Below are 19,395 nucleotides of genomic sequence, written 5' to 3' on the forward strand. Positions count from 1 at the left end.
ATCAGGCCCTACACCCAAACAAGGGCACTGCGTTCATCCACCTCTGGCCTGCTCGCCTCCCTACCACTGAGGAAGTACAGTTCCCGCTCAGCCCAGTCAAAACTGTTCGCTGCTCTGGCTCCCCAATGGTGGAACAAACTCCCTCACGACGCCAGGACAGCGGAGTCAATCACCACCTTCCGGAGACACCTGAAACCCCACCTCTTTAAGGAATACCTAGGATAGGATAAAGTAATCCTTCTCACACCCCCCCCCCCCTTAAAAGATTTAGATGCACTATTGTAAAGTGGCTGTTCCACTGGATGTCATAAGGTGAATGCACCAATTTGTAAGTCGCTCTGGATAAGAGCGTCTGCTAAATGACTTAAATGTAAATGTAAATGTAATGGTTGAGAAGCATATTTTTCAAATCTGAGATGACATTGTTGTTAACAAAAGGCTAAGCTTGAGAGCTAGCATATTGATTTAATTTCATTTGCGATTTTCATGAATAGTTAACGTTGCGTTATGGTAATGAGCTTGAGGCTGTATTCACGATCCCGGATCCGGGATGGCTCGCCGCAAGAATTAAACCACTTTTCAGACTGTTGTGTCAAAAAAGAAAAGGGAAAAAAAGGAGCAAGCAGGTTGATTTACTCTTTTGTTTTGAACCCAAGGTAACAAAGCACCAGAGCCTGCCGTGCTAACGGGTTCCCACTAGATAACACAACCACACAGTACATGAAAAGCACAAGGTGGTTAACGTTGGCAAGCTTGAGCTAGATATCGAGCTAGTTCCAAGTCCCTGAAGTCAGTAAGTCAACACAGGAAGGAGCAATGGATGGTTAGTTCATTTATTTTCACAGTTGCAAAGATGGGATACACACAGTATGGATGAAATACATTTTATGATGTAATGTCAACTTTATACATTTCTATGCCGTAACCATTCAATTTTCAACTCACCCACAGCGATTCTCCATAAATCTGCTGTGGATTACCCAGAATCCCAAAATAAATTAATACATATTAATACATAAATTAATACATCGGTAAAGCCCAGCCTCATCTCAGCTCACTGGTCACCATAGCAGCACCCACCCGTAGCATGCGCTCCAGCAGGTATATTTCACTGGTCATCCCCAAAGCCAACACCTCCTTTGGCTGCCTTTCCTTTCGGTTCTCCGCTGCCAATGCCTGGAACGAATTGCAAATATCACTGAAGCTGGAGCCTCATATCTCCCTCGCTAACTTTAATTTAGCACCAGCTGTCAGAGCAACTTACAGATCATTGCACCTGTACATAGCCCATCTGTAAATAGCCCATCCAACTACAGTTGAAGTAGGAAGTTTACATACACTTAGGTTGGAGTCATTAAAACTAGTTTTTCAAGCAGTCCATACATTTCCTGTTAACAAACTATAGTTTTGGCAAGTCGGTTAGGACATCTGCTTTGTGCATGACTCAAGTAATTATTCCAACCAGTGTTGACAGACCTTCAAACTCAGTGCCTCTTTGCTTGACATCATGAGAAAATCAAAAGAAATCAGCCAAGACCTCAGAATTTCTTTTGTAGATCTCCACAAGTCTGATTCATCATTGGGAGCAATTTCCAAACGTCTGAAGGTACCACGTTCATCTGTATAAACAATCATACGCAAGTATAAACAGCATGGGCCCACGCAGCTGTCATACTGCTCAGGAAGGAGACGCGTTCTGTCTCCTAGAGATAAACGTACTTTGGTGCGAAAGTGCAAATCAATCCCAGAACAACAGCAAAGGACCTTGTGAAGATGCTGGAGCAAATGGGCACAAAAATATCTATATACACAGTTAAATGAGTCCTATATCGAAATAACCTAAAAGGCCGCTCAGCAAGGAAGAAGCCACTGCTCCAAAACCGCCATAAAAAAGCCAGACTACGGTTTGCAACTGTACATGGGGACAAAGATCATACTTTTTGGAGAAATGTCCTCTGGTCTGATGAAACAAAAATATCACTGTTTGGCTGTAATGACCATCGTTATGTCGCAAAGTCGCAAAGTTGTATCATACTTTCCAGGTCCATGCCCAAACAGTTTGAACTTCTAATTTTAAAAATTAATCTCTCCAGAAATAAGTCTCTCACTGTTGCCGCCTGTTACGGACCCCCCTAAACTCCCAGCTGTGCCCTGGACACCATATGAGAATTGATTGCCCCCCCCTGTCTTCAGAGTTCGTTTTGTTAGGTGACCTAAACTGGGATATGCTTAACCTCTCTAGAGTGTGTGGGACACTATCGTTCTTAACACCCCAGCCATCCTACAATCCAACCTAGATGCCCTCAATCTCACACAAATTATCAAGGATCCCACCAGGTACAACCCTAAATCCGTAAACATGGGCACCCTCATAGATATTATCCTGACCAACTTGCCCTCCAGATGTTTTATTTTACCTTTAATTAACTAGGCAAGTCAGTTAAGAACAAATTCTTATTTTCAATGACTGCCTAGGAACAGTGGGTTTAACTGCCTTGTTCAAATACACCTCTGCTGAATGTAGAACTAAGAACAGATATAGCCCTTGGTTCACTCCAGACCTGACTGCCCTCAACCAGCACAGAAACATCCTGTGGCGTACTACACTAGCATTGAATAGTCCCCGCGATATGCAACTTTTCAAAGAAGTCAGGAACCAATACACACAGTCAGTTAGGAAAGAAAAGGAAAGCTTTTTCAAACATAAATTTGCATCCTGTAGCTCTAATTCCAAAAAATGTTGGGACACTGCAAAGTCCATGGAGACTAAGAGCACCTCATCCCAGCTGCCCACTGCACAGAGGCTAGGAAACACTGTCATCACCGATAACTCCACGATAATCGAGAATTTCAAGAAGCATTTCTCTACGGCTGGCCATGCTTTCCTCCTGGCTACCCCAACCCCGGCCAACAGCTCCCTAACCCCTCAGCTACTTCCCCAAGCCTCCCCCAGCTTCTCCTTCACCCAAATCCAAGATAGCTGATGTTCTGAAAGAGTTGCAAAACCTGGACCCGATTGGGCTAGACAATCTGGGTTGCCAACAACGACGAGACGGCCTACAGGGAGGTAGGGCTAGACAATCTGGACACTCTTTCTAAAATCATCCACCGCCATTGTGGCAACCTCTATTACTAGTCTGTTCAACCTCTCTTTAGTATCGTCAGAGATTCCTAAAGATTGGAACGCTTCCGTGATCATCACCCTCTTCAAAGGGGGTGACAATCTAGACCCAAACTATTACAGATCTATATCCATCGTACCCTGCATTTCTAAAGTCTTCGACAGCCAAGTTGACAAACAGATCACTGACCATTTCGAATCCCACCGTACCTTCTCTGCTGTGCAAGACTGTAAACTCTCCTTCCAGACTAATATTAAGCTTTTCCAATCCCAAATTACATCTTGAATTGGCTTCCTATTTTGCAACAAAGCCTCCTTCACTCACGCTGCCAAACATACCCTCGTAAAACTGACTATCCTACCGATCCTTGACTTCTGTGATGTCATTTTCAAAATAGCCTCCAACACTCTACTCAGCAATCCAGATGCAGTCTATCACAGTGCCATCCATTTTGTTACCAAAGCCCCATATACCACCCACCACTGCGACCTGTATGCTCTCGTTGACTGGCCCTCGCTACATATTCATCGCCAAACCCACTGGCTCCAGGTCATCTATAAGGCTTTGCCTGGCCGCCTTTACTCAGCTCACGGTTCACGATAGCAATACCCACCCATAGCACGCGCTCCAGGAGGTATATCCTGTTATGGCTGCATCCCTTTGTTCTCAATTTCCGCCTGAAGACATACCCAAATCTAACTGCCTGTAGCTCAGCCCCAGAGGCAAGGATATGCATATTCTTGGTATCATTTGAATGGAAACATTCTGAAGTTTGTGGAAATGTTAATTGAATGTATGAGAATATAAGACAGTAGATCTGGTGGAAGAAAAGAGAAAGAAAGAGCATACGTTTTCTGTTTTTTATTGTTGAAGTATCATCTTTCACATGTATTCTTGAATAGCCACACAGCCAGATAGGATACTGGAGATAATTCTGATGGATAACACAAGAGGGCAACTGTAGGTGTGCAAAGGTTCAGACTGATAACTTCAGGAATGGGTGAGCTACATGACATTTAGCATGAAGTCACCCAGGTGTCCCACACAAGTTGCCCAAATGTACCCAAGTGGCCGAATTGGTGAAATGACCTATAACTATATACAGCAGTGCAAATAACTATATACAACACATCAAAAAGCAATTCTAACAAACACACACAATTTTTTTTTTTTTATATTAGAAAATAAATATAGAAAAAAAAAATAGTACACCCCTTGGAATCCTCGTCACAGTATTTTGCTGCCTGTGCCCTGTCCTATTGCAGTCTCTTTCTGATGTAAAGCAGAGGCAAACTGAACAAGTGGTGGATTTCATGCGACACAGAACACAACGACGCCTCCATGCTGTGCCCTTTTGGCCCTGAGGCACAGTCATGCCTGCAGTAATGAACGTTACATGTACAATACTATTCCATTTTGGAAATCTTACATGGACAATACTATCCCGTTTTGGTAACGATACATGTACGCCCCCTTGTGGAGGGAAATTAATATCTTAGATTGTAGCTGTAGATGGGATTCAAAAGCATAATGGTATTAATACAGTGTCTAGACTTCCTCTTTTGTATAAATGCCCTTCAGAATCCAAACACAGTATTGCCACGCAGCAAAATGGTGCGTATAATCTTTCAATTCAGCCTGATAAAATATTGAACAATTTGTGTACAAAGATATCTTTGAAATGTGATATTAGGCCTGTATGGCAGTACTGTATTGGCTAGTGCTTTCTCCAATATGTTCTTCTATTTTGCATTCAATTGTATGTTGATGCCATTTATGTTTCAATATTTATATTTCAATATATATATATTTATATATATATATGTGTATATTTTCATGCTTGTAAGACTATTCTTTGACACATTTTCTCTTCCTTTGAAATTCTTATAGGACAGAACATGGACACAATGCAATTGGGATCAAGAAGAAGGTACAGATATGTTGTAGGACAGCTGCATCTTTTCAAATACATTTTTGATAGGTGGGAAAGCCCCAATGTCAAAACACAGTTTTAACGTGTCCAAATCGATAACCAATACGCAGAAACAGTTTGTGATATATTGAAAAACTAAAACGTATGTGCACAAACATCTGCCACAATATCCACTTATATATTTTTTAAACAAGCTCCTTATAAACTGCACAAACACCAGAAACACTGTTGTTTTGACAAGTAGCAATAAATCACTGATATCGATCAGGGGGGAAATCAGATTGTTCATGATGTTGAAACTAACTAAACTAACTCTTCCATCAGTTCGTATAGGTTATACTGATTACAAAGAACAAAAGTGGTCTAAGACCATAGCCTCTTAAGCCATGGATTGTGAGTTCTGGTCTTTTCTGAAGTGGCTGAAAGCAGAGTGGCGCAGCGGAATTGTGCTGGGCCCATAACCTAAAGGTCGATGGATCGAAACCATTCTCTGCTAACCAGCTTGTTTTTAGCATTGAAGTGCAAAAAAAAAAACGCGTAGTTTTATTGCATGTGTAATTGCAATTATTCGTTTTTTTATACCTCTTCCATCAGTTCATTTTGGCCAAACACATGGAAATGGGAGATATCTTTTACCTCACTGGTTACAGGAAAGCCTGCAGAAGACAGTCAGCTACAATTTGGAGTGATGCATTTACATTTAGAGTTCGCTAAACAAAGGAACGCAACACATTTGTCATCAATCAACGATATCATGTTGAAATCAATTGTGCGAGAGGTGGGAGATGAGGTTGCACGTCCTGTTAAAACTAACAGCTCAAAAACCAAACGGAATCTGGGAGTAATGTGTACATCACTGGTTAGAGGACAGTTTGTAAAAAACAGATTGCTACATTTTGAATTGTTGCGTTTTGATTCCAGTGGGTCACCAACGTGGTAAGTGTAACACAACTATTTTCTTGTTAGTCACTTTTTTTTTAAATCTCATAAATAGTAACTCTTTCAATTCAGAGCCTGGATTTTCCCCCTGAGGCTAATATCCATATCATGCTGAAATCAATAGAACAGGCGACAAACGTTTAGGGTTCTACATTGTGACATCATTAAAATACTCCTACTACAATGTTAAAACATTCTACATTGTGACATTATTTAATTGATGTATACTCCATGTATTTTCTGATGTTTAGTCAGAGATCTTTTATCAGAGTATCTCTTCCCACATTGATTACAGCTAAGAGATTTCTCTCCTGTGTGTCTTCTCTGGTGCAAAGTCAGCTGGCTAGATGAAGTAAAACCCTTCCCACATTGACTCCAGCTATAAGATTTCTCTCCTGTGTGTGTCCGCTTGTGTATATTCAGGCTGTCTGGCCGAGAAAAACTCTTCCCACATTGATCACAGCTATAATATTTCTCCCCAGTGTGTGTTCTCTGGTGTAAAGTCAGCTGGCTAGATGTAGTAAAACATTTCTCTCCTGTGTGTGTTCTCTGGTGTACTATCAGGCTATTTAGCTGAGTGAAACACTTCCCACATTGATTATAGCTATATGGTTTCTCTCATGTGTGTGTTCTCTGGTGTATCCTTAGATAACTAGATGTAGAAAAACTCTTCCCACATTGATTACAGCTATACGATTTCTCTCCTGTGTGTATTCTCTGGTGTGTTTTCAGAGTTTTTAGCCGAATAAAACTTTTCCCACAGTGATCACAGACAAAAGGTTTCTCTCCAGTGTGAATTATTTTATATATTTTAAGGTCTAACTGGAGAATTGAATCTTTTCCCAAAGTCAGAGCAGCAGTGGGATTTCCCTCCAGTGTGAATTCTCAGGTGTACTTTTAGTGAATTAGATCTTATTAAACATTTCCCAAAGTCAGAGCAGCAATTCGATGTATTCCCTGTGGGTCTCTGCTGGTGTTTCTTGAGAAGTTCTGATCTGGAGACTCTTCTCTGCCTCGTCAGCATCATGATGTTATTTAGGATCCCCAGAGGATCCACGATAGTCCCGTCTCTCTCCTGTGTGAATCACAAAGTCAGACAGATGGTTAAATTAGTAGTAACTAGAAATAAGTTATTAAAGTTGTTGAAATCCAAACAGGCTGACTACACCGCTCGCGTTGCAAAATAAAATTAGAAATCTATATAATTTAATTATTGCACCCACACTGCTTGCACATGCCAACGAGCGTCTGTGTTGCTAAGGGCTAAAATAGAAGTCAGTTCTATTTGTGATGTAGATCGCGCTGCAAGTCCTGCCTCTCTGTTACAGGAATTATATTCCTCTGTTTTAATACCCAATTAAAATTAAACACTATGTCAATTCCTAAGAATTTGCAAGACTATTATTTCTATAAAAATGGACAGAGACCAGTCTCAAATATCAACCAGCTGTGTTTATTCTCGAGAGTACTGAACATGAAACAGTTTACCACAGATTATAAACTGAAAATGACATCATTAGTTTTCGTACTACCCCGTCTCATCAACCAGCAGTACAGTGGCTGTATAGTTCTCAAGCCTTCCCACATCGTCTCTCCCTACTAAGATAATTTACGACGCAAGGCAAGGTCTGCCTGTGTAGATAAGCATTCTAGCCAGTCTGGCTATAAGTTCATTAATTTCTACCAAGGAACAGACAGTCATTGTTCTACTTCTTGATTATATTTACACACATTATATTCAGTACTAGGGTTAAAATAAAATGCATACATCTATACAGTAACATAATAGTATTATGATTAGTCAGTCCTGATTGAAATGTATATATAATTAGTCATTATTGATAAAAAATCCCATAACACTCTTCCCATTTCCTTATTGGTTTATAGAAGCAGGTATCCACGTGCCATCTCCTCATTGGTTATACCCACATGGGTGACTGAAAGACGAACGAGGTCAGTTTCGGTAATGGACCTAATTTATGAAAATTGCCAATCGCAATGTAAAGTCAAGAGAAGAAAAAGCCTGGAAGGAAGAGAGATGACTAGAAACGATTCGGTTGACTGTTTACATGTGGACTCATTGGTGGAGTAGAGTACCTTGTGCATTTCAGGTAAAATAACAACTCAATGTTGATATCCCAGGACAAATTAGCTAGCAACAGCAAGCTAGCTAAATAGGGAAAATTAGCTAACAAGTGCAAGCCAGCTAGCTAAATTGCCATAAATGTTTGATGCTTTTCGACGTGTCCCCAAATTAATATAATTGGTTCAGTTTGTTTTGAAATTTTAATCTGCGTCTCGTGATCACGTTTGGTGTTCAGGGACAAAATACATTTATGCACGATGGCGCACGTGCGCTGCCGGTTTGGGTTCCGTGTAAGCAGTGCGCCAGAAAACGTTTGGTCTCCAATATAGGCCCCTTTCTGTGTTTGCTAAAATTGGCGCACGATGGTGATGCACATGCAATTTGGTTCATAACCTGATCACCAGATAATTTTGTGAATTATCTCCCAAGGCTACTTTGTAATGTGTTGTCATTCTAAATGCCCTGAATAAAGGAAAATAGCTCTGTGTGTTGTACAATAGCCTGTCCATCAAGGAACAGTTCTCCACACATTATGAGCTAAGTATCTCTGTTTCCACTAACGAGACCCTACTATAAATCAAGCAGACAATAACACATTATAAACACCAATTTGTTAGGGATGTCGGATCCAACATGGAGCACAGCATAACTGTCTTTACCAGAGTAATGAATGAAGAAGCACATTGGTTGTTGTTGCATGTCGTGATGTTTGTCATTTGACTGAAATTCAGAAAATTATTTCCTGGATCAGCTGATGATAGTTGAACATGCGACTAACTAAACAGCTACAGTATTAAGTATTATGTGTAATTATTGAAGAACTGCGTTAATGACAGTATCTATTTGGGTGTTGTCAATACATTTAATGTGACTCTCGATTAGAACCATTGGATTTTGCGAACTCTGAAATGATTTAGGATTTCTGTGCCCATGAAAACTGTTTTCCCAGCGTAACATAAGGAGACACTAAATGTTACGTAGGTAGAGAGCATTTCAGAGATCTGAATACAAAAAACTGTACGAACAGGAAAATAACCTAAACCACAAGGCCAAATCTACACTGGTCCTTCAAGATGCATCAGTTGGTAGAGCATGGTGTTTTGAAAGTCCATGGTAAGTGGGTTCGATCAACAACCAACTTGAGGAACATGAACGATTTTAAAAGAATAATGAACATTCACATGAAGATCAGTCGCTTTGGATGAAAAGCGTCCATCAAAATGTTGAAGGCATATATATTATACACTGGAGGAGCTTACCAAGATGACATTGAATGGTCCTGAGTGGCCTAGTTACAGTTTGGACTTAAATTGTTTTGAAAGTCTATGGTAAGACTTGAAAATGGATTTCTAGATCAACAACCAACTTGAGAGAACATGAAGGATTTTAAAAAGAATAATGAACATTCACATGAAGATCAGTCACCTATTGGATGACATCACGACTTCCCATCAAGCCAACTCGTTGAAGGCCTTACTATGACATCACTCACTCCTTCGTACAGTACAAAAACAGATTCAAGTGTAGAATGCATTTGAAAAAATCACACATTAGTTCAACAACGGCAGAGTTTGTATCCTTGTTTAAGATAGTACTCACTGCATTTACTGGTGTTAATCAGATCAATGTCCCTGTTTTATAAGATAGTACTCACTGTATTTACTGGTGTTAATCAGATCAATGTCCCTGTTTTATAAGATAGTACTCACTGTATTTACTGGTGTGAATCAGATCTCCAGTCTTCTCTTCTTCGTCCTCCTCTAAATGTGACAGTAACCTCCCTCTTCATCCTTCATTCCAAAAACATTTTCATCTTCTTTCATTTCATCCTCCACTCCAAAAACTGCATCTTCCTCCTTTTCTTTCACAGTAACATCCTCCTCCTCTTTCACTCTGAACGAGTCTTCCTCTTCTTTCATTGAAACGTCTTTCTCTTCTTCTTTCACTGTGACAGCGTCACTCTCTACTTGTTTTTGTATTGTAACAGCCTCCTCTTTCTCCTCCTCTTTCACGAGAGCTTCTTTCTCCGTCCAGCAGACCTGCTCTTCTTTAGCAGGAGAGTAGCTTTGTGAGCTCATGGTCGAGAATTATAATATTATAAAGCAGTTTAGGGAAACGTTTTTTTCTCTCCATTAAATATGAATATTATATAAACACGTACAAAGAGCAACAAGTGTTGTTTGATTAGTTCAGATATTTTATGAGAATTTAAAACAAACTCAACATCTACTACACATCTGTATTTCTGATTCAGTCAAATAACTAGATATCAACATAAGCACCTAGTTATAGATACCCTTGATAAAGATGTGTGTAGATGTATATAATGAACAGACTAGGTCTATACTTCTCCTACATGGTGTAACAATAGATCATGTAGACGTATATAATGACCAGACTAGGTCAATACTGCTTCTACATGGTGTAACAATACATTATGTAGATGTATATAATGAATAGACTAGGTCTATACTGCTCCTACATGGGGTAACAATACATCACGTAGATGTATATAATGAATAGACTAGGTCTATACTTCTACATGGTGTAATAGAATACATTAACCAGATGTCAATAGATGGTGTAACAATACACTATATAATGAACAGACTAGGTCTATACTGCTCCTACATGGTGTAACAATACATCATCATGTAGATGTATATAATAGATGTATATAATGTAACAATACACTAAGCTGTATATAATGAACAGACTAGGTCTATACTGCTCCTACATGGTGTAACAATACATCATGTAGATGTATATAATAACAATAGATCCCAGACTAGGTCTATACTGCTTACATGGGGGCGGCAGTGTCTATAGCATGGTGTAACTAGTAGGTTAGACTGTCTAGTGGTTTGGACTAGTAACCGGAAGGTTGCGAGTTCAAACCCCCGAGCTGACAAGGTACAAATCTGTCGTTCTGCCCCTGAACAGGCAGTTAACCCACTGTTCCCAGGCCGTCATTGAAAATAAGAATGTGTTCTTAACTGACTTTCCTGGTTAAATAAAGGTTAAAAAAAAAAAAAAAATACATGGTGTAACAATACATCTACCATTCCAGTGTTTAACTGCTAAAGTGTAATTATTTTGCCATCATGGCCTATTTATTGCCTTAACTTCCTTATCTTACCTAATTTGCACTCACTGTATATAGACTTGCTTTCTTTTTTCTACTGTATTATTAACTGTATGTTTTGTTTATTTCATGTGTAACTTGTTGTATGTGTCGAATTGCTTTATCTTGGCCAGGTCGCAGTTGCAAATGAGAACTTGTTCTCAACTAGCCTACCTGGTTAAATAAAGGTGAAATAAAAAATATAAAAAATAAAGTGTGTGTGTGAGCATGGAGGCCTATGAACCTGACACAGTTACACCAGCTCTGTCAGGAGGAATGGGACAAAACTTATTGTGGGAAGCTCGTGGAAGGCTACCCGAAACGTTTGACCCAAGATAAACAATTTAAAGGCAATGCTACCAAATACTAATTGAGTGTATGTGAACTGCTGACACACTGGGTATGTGACGAAATAAATAAAAGCTGAACTAAATAATTCTCTCTACTATTATTCTGACACTTCACATTAAAATAAAGTGGTGATCCTAACTGACATAAGACAGGGAATTTCTATTAGGATTAAATGTCAGAAATTGTGAAAAACTCAGTTTAAATGTGTTTGGCTAAGGTGTATGTAAACTTATGACTTCAACTGTATATAGGTCTTGTGTTGGAGATCATTCCCCACTCTGTGTTCTGCTACCCAGGTCTGGTGTTGATCATTCCACACTCCGTGGATCTCCAGCATGTATTTTCTGATGTTTAATCAGACTACTTGAATGAGAGTATCTCTTGTCACATTGATCACAGCTATAAGGTTTCTCTCCCGTGTGTGTTCTCTGGTGTGATTTCAGGCTGTTTGACTGAGTAAAACTCTTCCCACACTGATTACAGCTATAAGGTTTCTCTCCTGTGTGTACTCGCTGGTGTACTACCAGCTGGCTTGATGTAGTAAAACTGTCTGCACATACATCACAGCTATATGGCTGATGTCCTGTGTGTGTTCTCTGGTGTGATACCAGGTTGGTTGACAGAGTAAAACCCTTGCCACACTGATCACAGCTATATGGCTGTTCTCCTGTGTGTGTTCTTTGGTGTGATACCAGGCTACTTGACTGAGTAAAACTCTTGCCACACTGATCACAGCTATAAGGCTTCTCTCCTGTGTGTGTTCTCTTGTGTGATACCAGGTGGCTTGACTGAGTAAAACTCTTCCCACATTGATTACAGCTATAAGGCTTCTCTCCTGTGTGTAATCGCTGGTGTTTTTTCAATTCTGATGAAGATTTGAAACGTTTCCCACAGTCAGAGCAGCAGTGAGGTTTCTTTCCTGTGGGTCTCTGATGTTGTTTCTTGTGGTGTTCTGATGTGGAGAGACTCTTCTCTGCCTCGTCAGCTTCATGATGTTGTTGAGGCTCCCCAGAGGATCCACGAAGTTCACATCTCTCTCCTGTATGAACATCAAAGTCAGACAGTCAATGTAGTGAATGTTTAAACGTTTTTACAAACATTGACAATGGGTATGGCACCTGCCCAGTCGTGGAATCCATAGATTATGGCATAATTTATTTACTTCAATTGACTATGAACTGTAAATCAGTAAAATCTTAGAAATTGTTGCATGTTGTGCTTATAATATTGTTGAGAAGTTAAGAGCTGGACAATTCCACAGTAACAGAATTACACCAGGCTCTGAATTCTCACTTTAAAATGTACTAAAATAAAAAACCATGACTGCTTTTAACCACGTTTGTGTACAGCAGTAAAACAACTGCAGAGTTTGTGCCCCCGTTATTAAATATTAGTGTTTACTGGTGTTAATCTGACCTTCCGTCTCCTCCTTTCCTTCCTTCTTCACTCCAAACACTACACCCTCCTCTTTCTCTTCCTCTTCTTTTACTGGAACATCCTCCTCCTCTTTCACTCTGAACGAGTCTTCCTCTTCTTTTACTGTAACGTCTTTCTCTTCATCTTTCACAGTAACAGCCTCACCCTCTACTTCTTTTTTTACTGTGACATCCTCCTCTTCCCTCTCCTCTTTCACGACAATGTTCAGCCCCAGAGTTTCTTTCTCCGTCCAGCAGATCTCCTCTTCTTTAACAGGAGGGGAGATGTTTAGGGAGCTCATGTTCGGGGATGTTAGTTATGTATCATTAGCTACTAGGCTAATGCTAACTTAACCAGCCAGCTACTATAGCTGACTAATACAAAATAACGTAATATTAAATAGGTTAACAAGTAGATACGACAGAAGTACTTCTAAAACACAGAAGCCAATATAGACCGAAAGCGTATAAATAGCTTGAATCTTTCGGCTATGTTGGCTAGCAAGATACCGAGGTGGTTGACGAGCTGTTTCTGAAGAACCGTCCACTAGATTATACGTCATGCTGGCAGCGTCGCCAGAAAGACGCACATCGCCGTCTGCTGACTGGAGGGGGAAACGCAGTTGAGGTTCATATTTTATTTTCAGATAAAGTTCATTTTAAATGTATTTAATTAAATAATACTATTATACTGAGACATACAAAGACCTGAATGTGCTGATTGATTAGTGCGACTAAAAATGTTTACTACAGCAGATTTAAGGAAGTTTCATTAAGTCAAACTACATCTAAACAAGTAGCCAGCTACTGTAGGTCTATACTGCTCCATCATGGTGTCACAATACATCATGTAGATGTATATAATGAACAGACAAGGTCTATACTGCTCCTACATGGTGTCACAATACAGCATGTAGATGTATATAATGAACAGACTAGGTCTATACTGCTCCTACATGGTGTCACAATACAGCATGTAGATGTATATAATGAACAGACTAGGTCTATACTGCTCCTACATGGTGTCACAATACATCATGTAGATTTATATAATGAACAGACTAGGTCTATACTGCTCCCTGCATGGATGTATATAATGAACAGACTAATACATCATAATGAACAGACTAGGTCTATACTGCTCCTACATGGTGTAACAATACATCATGTAGAGGTATATAATGAACAGACTAGGTCTATACTGCTCCTTCATGGTGTAACAATACATCATGTAGATGTATACTACTGTTCAAAGTTTGGGGTCACTTAGAAATGTCCCTGTTTTTAAAGAAAGCACATTTTTTGTCCATTATAATAACATAACATTGATCAGAAATAGACATTGTTCATGTTACAAAAAAATATATAACAAATATTTTTTAAATGCACCTTTATTTAACCAGTTGGCCATGATGTCATAATGATAGTTTAACCAGGTGGCCAGTTGATACAAGTTCTCTTTTACAAATGCGACCTGGCCAAGATAAAGCAAAGCAATGAGACACAAACAACAACTTGTTCTTTAACAAAGGATTTTTAAATAGTGTTGTTGCATAACAATCAGGCAGTAGAACAACCATAATCATCACCCTCTTGACCAATCTTCCCTCCCCTTAACATTGGGTTTGATTCAGACCCTGCCAGTGTACCAGATGGTCATTGGGTTTGATTTAGACCCTGTCAGTGTACCAGGTGGTCATTGAGTTTGATTCAGACCCTGTCAGTGTACCAGGTGGTCATTGGGTTTGATTCAGACCCCGTCAGAGTGCCAGGTGGACATTGGGTTTGATTCAGACCCCGTCAGAGTGCCAGGTGGACATTGGGTTTGATTCAGACCCCGTCAGAGTGCCAGGTGGACATTGGGTTTGATTCAGACCCTGTCAGAGTGCCAGGTGGACATTGGGTTTGATTCAGACTCTGCCAGCATGGCCAGAAATGTATTCCAAGGTCAGAAACGTATAACCACAGAACCACCCCAGACCATTCATGCATGACTGAAAACACCTAAGAAATTCGATTTTCTGCCATGGTCACTGCCTCAGACACCATTCACAATGCTGGCTGAGGTACGAGTAAAACATGACATATTATTTCCTAATTGTAAAACAATCTCCACTCCTTTAGTCCATAATCAACTTGTCTCCCACTGATTTACCAGAATAACATGAGTTGTTTCCTTCAAACGGTTAGACTGTTAGTCCCTAATCATATTCAGCTACTTAATGTCGTCTATTGTCATTGTCACGCCCTGGTCTTAGTATTCTGTGTTCTCTTTATTATTTTGGTTGGGCTAGGGGGTGACATGAGTGATTTATGTGGTTTGTTTTGTCTAGGGGTTTTGTAGTTTATGGGATTGTGTTTAGTTAAGTATTCTAGGTAAGTCTATGGTTGCCTGGAGTGGTTCTCAATCAGAGGCAGGTGGTTATCGGTGTCTCTGACTGGGAACCATATTTAGGGAGCCATATTATTTAGGTCTCTTGTGGGTGATTGATTCCCGTCTTTGTGATTGTTGCACCAGATAGGGCTGTTTTGGTTTTTTCACGTTTCTTGTTTTGTATATTGTTCTATTTTCATCTTTCATTAAAGATGTATAAAGATAACCACGCTGCATTTTGGTCCTCCTCTCTTTCACCAGAAGAAAACCTGTAACAGAATCACCCACCACAACAGGACCAAGCGGCGTGGTGAATCATACTTTATCAATATATTTGTCTCTTTACTCTCAAATTGGAAAATGTTAATTAGCATCAAAGTAGGCAACATGCAAAACAACAAATACCTGCAAGCTCCTTTCACAGAACAGTTCACTGAATTGTTCATTGAAATACATTTTGCCAATTGAATCATTGCTTCATTAAGGCCAGATTGGTGGAGTGCTGCAGAGATAGTTGCCCTTCTGGGTGGCTCTCCCATCTCCACAGAGGAACTCTGGAGCTCTGTCAGAGTGGACATCGGATTCTTGGTCACCTCCCTGACCAAGGCCCTTCTCCCCCGATATCTCAGTTTGGCCGGGTGGCCAGCTCTAGGAAGAGTCTTGGTCGTTCCAAACTTCTTCCATTTAAGAATGATGGAGGCCTCTTTGTTCTTGGGGACCTTCAATGCTGCAGACATTTTTTGGTATCATTCCCCAGATCTGTGCCTCGACACAATCCTGTCTCAGAGCTTTATGGACAATTCCTTTGACCTCATGGCTTGGTTTTTGCTCTGACGTGCACTGTAAACTGTGGGACTTTATATAGACAGGTGTGTGCCTTACCAAATCATGTCTAATCAATTTACCACACGTGGACCCCAATCAAGTTGTAGAAACATCTCATGGATGATCAATGGAATCAGGATGCATCTGAGATCAATGTTGAGTCTCATAGCAAAGGGTTTGTATAGTTAAATACATTTGCAAAAATGTAAAAAATAAAAATAAATGTATTTGGTTTGTCATTATGAGCTATTGTGTGATTTGAGGGGGAGAAATTATTAAATTTTAGAATAAGGCTGTAATGTAACAACATATGGAAAAGGTGAAGGGGTCTGAATACTTAACGAATGAGATCATTCTGACATTTCCATTCCCAACTACAACATTTTCTGTCAAGATAGAACTGCCAAAGCGGGAGGAGTTGCAATCTACTAGAGAGATTGCCTGAATGGTTCTGTCATACTTTCCAGGTCTATGCCCAAACAGTTCGAGCTTCTAATTTAAAAAATGAATCTCTCCAGAAATAAGTCTCTCACCGTTGCCGCCTGTTACAGACCCCCCTCAGCTCCCAGCTGTGCTCTGGACACCATTTGTGAATCGATTGCCCCCCATCTATCTTCAGTTCGTTCTGCAAGGTGACCTAAACTGGGATATGCTTAACACTCAGGCCATCCTACAATACAAGCTAGATGCCCTCAATCTCACACAAATCATCAAGGAACCCACCAGGTACAATCCTAAATCCGTAAACATGGGCACCCTCAGATATTATCCTGACCAACTTGCCCTCCAAATACACCACTGCTGTTTTCAATCAGGATCTAAGCGATCACTGCCTCATTGCCTACATCCGTTATGGGTCCGCGGTCAAATGACCACCCCTCATCACTGTCAAACGCTCCCTAAAACAATTCTGCGAGCAGGCCTTTTTAATCGACCTGACCCGGGTATCCTGGAAGGATTTTGACCTCATCCCGTCAGTAGAGCATGCCTGGTTGTTCTTTAAAAGTAATTTCCTCACCATCTTAAATAAGCATGCCCCTTTCTAAAAATGTAGAACTAAGAACAGATATAGCCCTTGGTTCACTCCAGACCTGACTGCCCTCGACCAGCACAAAAACATCCTGTGGCGTGCTGCACTAGCATCGAATAGTCCCCGTGATATGCATATTTTCAGAGAAGTCAGGAACCAATACACACAGTCAGTTAGGAAAGCAAAGACTAGCTTTTTCAAACAGAAATTTGCATCCTGTAGCTCTAACTCCAAAAAGTTCTGGGACACTAAAGTCCACGGAGAATAAGAGCACCTCATCCCAGCTGCCCACTGCACTGAGGCTAGGAAACACTGTCACCACTGATAACTCCACGATAGTCGAGAATTTCAAAAAGCATTTCTCTACGGCTGGCCAGACACTCTTAAATAGAACCTGGACCAGCTGGCTACCTCAACCCTGGCCAACAGCTCCGCACCCCCGCAGCTACTTGCCCAAGCCTCCCCAGCTTCTCCTTCACCCAAATCCAGATAGCTGATGTTCTGAAAGAGCTGCAAAACCTGGACCCGTACAAATCAGCTGTGCTAGACAATCTGGACCCTCTCTTTCTAAAATTATCTGCCGCCATTGTGGCAACCCCTATTACTAGTCTGTTCAACCTCTCTTTCGTATCCTCCGAGATTCCTAAAGATTGGAAAGCGGCCACGGTCATCCCCCTCTTCAAAAGGGGTGACACTATAGACACAAACTGTTACAGACCTATATCCATCCTGTCCGCCTCTCTAAAGTCTTCGAAAGCCAAGTTAACAAACAGATCAACGACCATTTCGAATCCCAGCTGGTCACGGGTGCACTTCAGCCACGCTAAACGATATCATAACCGCCATCGATAAGACAGTACTGTGCAGCCGTCTTCATCGACCTGGCCAAGGCTTTCGACTCTGTCAATCACCATATTCTTATCGGCAGACTCAATAGCCAATAATAACAACCGATTGCTGCCCTCACCCGCCCGACTAGCATCACTACTCTGGACGGTTCTGACTTAGAATATGTGGACAACTACAATACCTAGGTGTCTGGTTAGACTATAAACTCTCCTTCCAGACTAATATTTAGCATCTCCAATCCAAAATTGAATCTCGAACCGGCTTCCTATTTCGCAACAAAGCCTCCTTCACTCACGCTGCCTAACATACCCTCGTAAAACTGACTATCCTACCGATCCTTAACTTCGGCGATGTCATTTACAAAATAGCCTCCAACACTCTACTCAGCAAACTGGATGCAGTCTATCACAGTGCCATCCGTTTTGTCACTAAAGCCCCAAACATCCACCACCCACTGCGACCTGTATGCTCTCGTCGGCTGGCCCTCGCTACATATTCGTTGACAAACCCACTGGCTCCAGGGTCTTCTATAAGTCTTTGCTAGGTGAAGCTCTGCCTTAACTCAGCTCACTGGTAACCATAGCAACACACACCCATAGCATGCACTCCAGCAGGTATATTTCACTGGTCATCCCCAAAGCTAACACCTCCTTTGGCCACCTTTCCTTCCAGTTCTTTGCTGCCAATGACTGGAACAAATTGCAAAGATCGCTGAAGTTGGAGACATATCTCCCTCACTAACTTTAAGTATCAGCTATCTGAGCAGCTTACCGATCGCTGCAGCTGTACACAGCCCATCTGTAAATAGCCCATCCAACTTCTTACCTCATCCACATGTTTTACTTTTCTTTTTTTGCTCTTTTACACACCAGTATTTCTACTTGCACGTCATCATCCGCACATCTATCTCTCCGGTGTTAATTTGCTAAATTGTAATTACTTCACTACTATGGCCTATTTTTTGCATTACCTCCGTACTCCATATGCACACACTATATAGATTTTTCTATTGTGTTATTGACTGTTTGTTAATCCCACGTGTAACTCTGTGTTGTTTTTGTCGCACTGCTTTGCTTTATTTTGGCCAGGTCGCATTTGTAAATGAGAACTTGTTCTCAACTTGCCAACCTGGTTAAATAAAGGTGAAAGAAATATCCTAACTTTATTTTAGTCACATGTTCAATCAACTATCATCAGCTGATCCAGGAAATCATTGTCTGAATGACAGTCGCATGACAAACATAACGACATGCATCTAGACAAAGAGCATTTTACTGGTTGAAGTGTTGTTTTAAGTACAAAGTGGTTTATTTGCGATGATGACACAAACATTATATTAAGCAGGAC

The 19,395-nt window shown here is 40.7% G+C and overlaps 2 protein-coding genes and 1 pseudogene across 2 annotated transcripts in view; all 3 read right to left on the minus strand.

Moving 5' to 3' along the window:
• The window catches only part of LOC127914390 (uncharacterized), a 238,331-nt gene that overhangs the window by 134,903 nt on the left and 84,033 nt on the right, over positions 1-19,395 (minus strand). The window lies entirely within an intron of this gene.
• On the minus strand, positions 3,969-8,779 carry LOC118365055 (zinc finger protein ZFP2-like; annotated as a pseudogene).
• LOC118365733 (zinc finger protein 239-like) lies at positions 10,951-13,501 on the minus strand. Its single transcript, XM_052490248.1, has 2 exons — positions 12,972-13,501; positions 10,951-12,594 (listed from the first exon to the last, which is right to left on the minus strand). The coding sequence occupies exons 1-2, from the start codon at positions 13,270-13,272 to the stop codon at positions 11,864-11,866; spliced, it is 1,032 nt and encodes a 343-aa protein (XP_052346208.1). The 5' UTR covers positions 13,273-13,501; the 3' UTR covers positions 10,951-11,863.

Source organism: Oncorhynchus keta, chromosome 32 (assembly GCF_023373465.1).
Source record: "Oncorhynchus keta strain PuntledgeMale-10-30-2019 chromosome 32, Oket_V2, whole genome shotgun sequence".
NCBI lineage: Eukaryota > Metazoa > Chordata > Actinopteri > Salmoniformes > Salmonidae > Oncorhynchus > Oncorhynchus keta.

Excerpts from the sequence above, each read along its gene's own strand:
- LOC118365733 (XM_052490248.1), bottom strand. The coding sequence starts at position 13,272 with ATGAGCTCCCTAAACATCTCCCCTCCTGTTAAAGAAGAGGAGATCTGC. Across the intron at positions 12,595-12,971 it reads AGGAAAGGAGGAGACGGAAG|GAGAGAGATGTGAACTTCGT; the intron begins GTCAGATTAACA and ends ATGTTCATACAG.